General features: G+C 42.1%; 1 protein-coding gene across 1 annotated transcript in view; it reads left to right on the forward strand.

Annotated features, from left to right (window-relative positions):
* Positions 1–6,063, forward strand: part of LOC114647652 (protein jagged-1b) — a 254,043-nt gene extending 247,980 nt beyond the window's left edge. Inside the window, exon 12 of the mRNA XM_051919226.1 lies at positions 1,562–6,063. Within this exon, the coding sequence (XP_051775186.1) occupies positions 1,562–1,971 (410 nt within the window). The 3' untranslated portion in view covers positions 1,972–6,063. The remainder of the gene's footprint in view (positions 1–1,561) is intronic.
* The last annotated feature ends 371 nt before the right edge of the window (positions 6,064–6,434 follow it).

Genomic DNA, 6,434 nt, shown 5'->3' on the forward strand with positions numbered 1-6,434 from the left:
TGGCCTTGCAATCGCGCCCACGGAGAACGACACGGCTATACAGATTAAAGCCTGTTTTTTTTTTTTGAAGCCGCGGACCTGCTATACAACATTCGCCACATGTTACTAACAGCTGTGAGTTGTTTACCTTGTCATTAATTAATTAATTTTATTTAAAAATTATTTTTATTTAATTTTATTTACAAATTATTAATTTTTAATTAGCGGAAAAAATATTTGCTACTGATTACCAAGTCTTATATGACTCTAAAGCATAATGACACAGCTCAGACGTGACGCTGCAGGAGGTAGTCGGTTTTACTGTTAAACATGACATTGCATGTCAGGACATTTTGTTTGTTAGATTCACCATTACTTTGAAAATTTTGTCAAGGCGATGGACAGAAACGGTGATGCTTTTCAGCGTTAAAGAAATAAGTTTGGTCTCGAGAAACGTGAAGCCAAAATTAAGGAAGGTGTTTTTGTTTGTTCCCGAAATCTGTGAGCTGATGCTTGATGATGAGTTCATAAGGAAACTGAAGCCCACTGAATCAGCAGCATGGCAAGCATTCGTGCAGGTTGTCCAGAATTTTTTTGGCCATCAGAGCTTGTGGAGATCCTGCTGAAAGCTTATCAGCTTGTGGGAGCCAGAATAATGTCACTGAAGATGTCATTTTTTACATTCTCATCTTGACTTTATTCCAACAAATTTAAGCGATGTCAGAGATGAGCATGGGGAAAGATTTCATCAAGATATAAAGGTGATGGGAAACTGATATCGGGGATAATTCACACCGAGCATGATGGGTGACTACTAAGAGAGACGGATGTGCAGTATAAACACAAAAGCGAGTGCCTCCTACATTTTTGGGCACGCTGACCTCACTTTTATATTGTGGTAAATTGACATAAATGTACTTTAACTTGTCTCTGGTATTGTCTTCTGGTTTGTTTTCAGAATAAACACAAAGTGCTTCAGTGAGTGGGGAGCCACGTCAACCACCACTAATGTGCAGCACCCACCTTGGATGATGCAACGGCAGCCATTTTTGCGCCAGTATACTCACCACACATTAGCTGTTAGGTGGTGAAGTGGTGAGAGAGACAGATAGCCAATCAGAGACAGGGGATGCCTAGGCCGTGGTGAGCCGTTTAGCCCCCTACTCTTTATGAAGGGTGCTCAAGGATCTTTTACGACCACAGAGAGTCACGACCTCACTTTTACATCTCATCTGAAAGACGGCACCGTTTTCATGGCACAGTGTCCGTGTCACTGCACTGGGGCATTGGGATCCACATTCAGACCACAGGGTATAAGCATCCCCTGCTGGCCTCACCAACACCTCTTCCAGCAGCAGCCCAAGCTTTTCCTAGATGGTCTCCCAACCAAGTACTGGCCGGGCCTAAACGTGCTTAGCTTCAGGTGGATGACCTCTTCTGAAGTGCATGTAGAATGGCTGTGATAAAACAATTTTCACCCAGGAAGTTTCTCTTTCATATGTTTGGTAGACCTTGAATGCCTTTTAGGAATGTTCTTTCAAGCTAATTTAACGTATTTCTCATCTTCTTCATCTTGTTCCAGGCTTTGGCTCTCCATTCTACTTGACCATTTTACTTCTTCCAGTCCTGGCAGTTTTCTGCTGTGTCCTTTCCATCGTCCTGTTGGCTCGCCATCGACGTCAAGCTAAAGGTTCCCGCCAGGTGCCTGTGGTGAAAAGTTTTAACAACCAGCGTGAGTCGATCAACTTGATTCGTAATTTGCCTGGGGCGGAGAGCAGAGCGCCCTGCAAGCCTGAAGAAATCGAACTGAGTCTACCCTCATCTACAGCCACCGTGACTCCAATCATCTTTGCTGAGAAAAACCATTCGTCGCAGGAAGGAGACACTGAAGGTCGAAAGCCCCTCATCCTGGGAAAGTTAGACATCTCCAACCATGAGAGAGAGAAGCTAAACCTCTTCAAGTTTTCAGATCAGCAAGAACTGGAGGTATGATTGCTACGACAGCATTTGGAGGACTTGAGAGCTAATTGAGACCCGAGAGCTAATGTTGTAGAGACGATGGCCTCAAATCTTCTCCACACAGTAAAACAGCCGGCTTGATCCTGCAAAGCAGAGACTGCTGTCGAGGGAGCAGACAAAAGTGTTTTCTGGATCTGAAAGGCTTTTGGAAAGGGAAACAGAAGCTGTTTATGGGGGCGCTCCCCTCACCATAATAGTCTGTGATCACTTGCTCCAGGAGGTCTGATATCGACTGCAAAAATGTACGAACATCTTTAAGCAAAACTTATTGTAAGGGGATGTCACGTAGTTGACGTTTGGCAGAGGAGCTCGGGAGGTGGGTCTCTATCCTTGGTTCTTCACCAAGCAAGGCAAGGGTGCCGTGGAACAGTTGCTGCTTAATCATCGTTGAACTGCTGGTGTTTTAACTCCTAACAATGGCTGGCCAGGGAAACATAAAGGCAATAGTGTCATTTCTTCTGACTTGGGTTGCAAAGACATACAAATTATAAGATCAGCATTTAAAAAGCCACTAGTGATGCAATTTAAGCCTTAGCAATAGCAGTGATTAGAAATTTGTTTGAAAGAATGAAACATTTGGAGGGAAGGACACGATTAATAGATTCTTTTTTAAGATATGAGCACTGTGGACTAATTATTTCATAAATAAAACACACTACAAGAGGGGGATAAATATCAGATTTCTAAGGCTTCTCGACTCTTCTTCATTCCCTATAATTACATTAATTCTTTAGTTTATATTCAGGTGATCAGTTGTTCATTACAGTTAAATTCTTTTATTAAATTGTTGTCCAATCCTCCAAATGTCTGGTGGCTGACACCACTACTGCCCACTTCTTTGGACACATATTAAAGGAATGTCCAGCCAAAAATGAATTGTTTTATATGTTACTTATCCCCGTAATGACCTAAAGCAATCTTTTTGGTGTCGTGACCCACTTTTTCCCATGAAATGGTCTGCATGATCCATCGGTGAGGTGGTCCTCCTTGGCGACTTGAGCACAATAGCCTGTCCTCTTGACTCAGTTGTTGAGAAATACTGACCTAAAGAATTCCCAAACACAGAGTTCCAAACAATGCCCACTATAGCAGGAACCATCACAACCCTGGCTAGCTATGAAAAGGGCAAACGGTCAGGTTAGGTCAGATTGGGGAGCATGCACTGGTACAGCTTGTTGGCGCACCCACCGCATGAAGAAACAGCTCGGGATCCTGGTTGGCAACCCTCCAGGCAGACATGCGGTCCAGTCCCACTCTCCAGATATGACCCTCTATCTGATGCAGCTAGGTGTTACATGGGTGTCCCCTTGACTTGGTCCGGCCACTCAGGTCCTCAACAATGAGGATCCTACAAGTTGGATCACCCTCACTGAATTGCGTCACATGGCCGCGACGCTCCCTCAAACTTCAAGCAATGTGCCTCATTTGAGACTCCATGAGTCATTTGACACAACCAGTCAAACCAGTAATACCCAAGGACTCTCAGGAGAGACACAAAGCAGTCCAGTCTTCGTCTCAGGTCACTGGATAGCGCCCATGTCTCACAACCATATAGCAAGACAGGAAGCACTAGGACTCTAAAAACTTGGACCTTCGTCCTTTTGCAAAGATATCAGGAGTGCCACACACTTCTTTCTATCAATCTCATGACAAACCATTCTCTCCCAATCTGTCTACTGACTTCATAGGAAGAATCAGCAGAGAGATGAATGTCGCTCCTTAGGTAAGTAAACCTCTCGACGAGGTCGACACTCTCTCCACAGACAGACACACTGCTGATGGCTGTGCCCAAAAGGTCAATGCCTGGATTTTGGTTTTTATCAGGACACTTTCAAGCCCAGACACTGAAACCCCTTGCTCAGTCTCTCGAGAGCCCCGATCAGAGCCTCCGTTGACTCCACAAATGTTGAATCTTTAAAAATAAAAAATGTTTATTTTCAGAAAAATGCTCCGTAGCACAATAATAAGCTCAGAAGAGCACAAGGATCAAATAATTTCCTATGATAACACGGCAATCCAGAGGCAAACAAGTCCAAAATTATAAATCCCAAAAAATAGTCAAAAGAATACAGCAGAAGGTGCCAAAAGTCCAGATGTTCACAATAACAGAAGAACAATCACAAATCCAACAAAACACACCACACCACACCACCAAACAAGCGCATTCGCAATCAACTGCAAGAGGCTGTGGATCTCCCTCCATCTTTACGGGACTGAGGGCAGTCACTTCCTTGACGGTGATAGGCAGGTTGCCCCGGCTCTTGGTGCACCACCCACAAAACACAAGGGACACAGCAGCAGATACAAAGGGTCGAAGCCGGGAAATCAAAAAAATGAAACCAAAGGCAAATTGTGGGACAAAATTCGTAGAGAAACCTGAACAAAAAACTCACAGGAAGAATATTAGCAAAGTTTTTTGGTATCCACAGATTAGAATAAGGAAGAGAACCTCAACCCAATCTTTTATCCCGTTGCACCAATTACAACCAGGTCATGACCTCTGAGGCCACACCCCTAGAAATGCACATGGACCGAATGATGGGTACTGAATTGATGGACCTAAAATGGCGTCATAGACGTTATAAAAAAATTGAACAAATAATGGCAGAAATTGAGTCCTTGACCTCAAACACATCCAATTTAAGCACGAGACAGAACCACGTACCATCCAAATGAACCAACAACACAACCAAATCATCACACGACAGTAACTTAAAAAATGAACAACACCGTGACTAAAGAGAAATGTGAACACCAGTCAGGGGAGGAATCTTGGCTGAAATGTAGCAACCCCATGTAATTTATAGTAATGGCTGAGAACAACTATTAATCTCATGTTTTTGTGGAGAAAGGATATCAATTTTCTGACAGAACAGGACTCAATGTTGACCAACTCAGGAGAACAGCAAATAATGTCAAAAACGGCCATGAGCAAAAATCTTTTGTGTATTGTGTTATGTCAACTCATCCAGTTGTATGCCCACGATATATTTTTTCCTATTAAATACCATTAAATAAAAACCTCCACAAAATAAAAGTAGTCCACAAACACGAGATCATGCTTTGGAATTGAAGACAGGACTCTTGACCAATGAATGAACAACAACAACATTTCTTTCTCTAGCACATTTTCATACAAATAATGTAGCTCAAAGTGCTTTACATGATGAAAAAAGACAAAATAAATAAGAATTATAATTAACAGAGAATAAAAGTAAGGTTAGATGGCCAGGGAGGACAGAAACAATAAAAAAAACTCCAGACAGCCGGAGAAAAAAATAAAATCTGCAGGGGCACCCAGCCCCCTCTAGGCATTCTACCTGACATCAATGACCTCCATCAGTCCTCATGGTATTCAGGGTTCTCATTGAAGAATTTGATGATGACGGTCATGTGGACATCTGGCCTTTAATCCATCATTAAAGGGGAGAGGTGGGTCTATTCAAAACCACAATCCTTCCTATTTACGGACTACTTTCATTAACCAGAACTATTTATTTAACAATATTTTGGTAAAAAATGCATCAGTTTTACACGTTGTGAGAATACGATTGGATGACGTGATGTGTGGATTATGTAACAAACATAACGTGAGAGTTTTCATGGACATTTTTTATTGTTTGCTGTTGTCCAGCGTTTGTCTCCATTGGATCCCATTCTATCTAAAACTTTTTTTTTATCCCCTTACTTTATGAAAACGAGAGATTCAAAATTTTTCTCAGCCACCACTACAAACTACATGAGGTAAGTGACACAAAAAATTTTACATTTTTGGGTGGAATATTCCTTTAAAACCTACGGTTGTTCAAACCCCCTTTGAAAACTCTGTTGTTAGCAAATGTGCACGTCTACATCAGGCTTCGGCCTTCATTAGAGTGATAAAATGGAGAACCACACCCAACAAGTGCTTTAATGTGCAAAATACATGTCTGTTTCGTAATGTAACTATTTTTACATTTTGTTTTGTAATAAACTTTTCCATCCTGTGATTTGTGAAATGCAATGTCCACCATTGCATCTGAGAGAAGCTTCAAGATGAATGTTCCCAATAAACTCCTCAAACCTATCCTGGAACTCCAGTTTTCTTCATCTGCTCTCAATGGTTTGCATTTCTCACTGTCAAGAAAAGTTTTTTGTGAGCATCAAGTGAAATGAGAGTCTGATGCTTTCATCCAGTCTAAATTGTACAATGGAGTTCTAACGGCACTTGATCTCTGTTAGCTGCTGAGTCCAGAGAGACGACATGGGGTGCAGCTATTCTTAGACAGAAGATGACTGTTGCTTTCTTCTTCCATGGATAATTTTCATTGTAGGGAATCTGAAATAGTCTGCTGTGTGATCTGAGTAGAGGAATTCTGCCAGTTTTTAGAAAACAGGTGAGTCAGATCATGATACCAAACTGTCACCCATGTGCGTCAGAGGATCACCATCCTAGC

The sequence above is a fragment of the Erpetoichthys calabaricus genome, chromosome 1 (assembly GCF_900747795.2).
Source record: "Erpetoichthys calabaricus chromosome 1, fErpCal1.3, whole genome shotgun sequence".
Classification (NCBI taxonomy): Eukaryota; Metazoa; Chordata; class Cladistia; order Polypteriformes; family Polypteridae; genus Erpetoichthys; species Erpetoichthys calabaricus.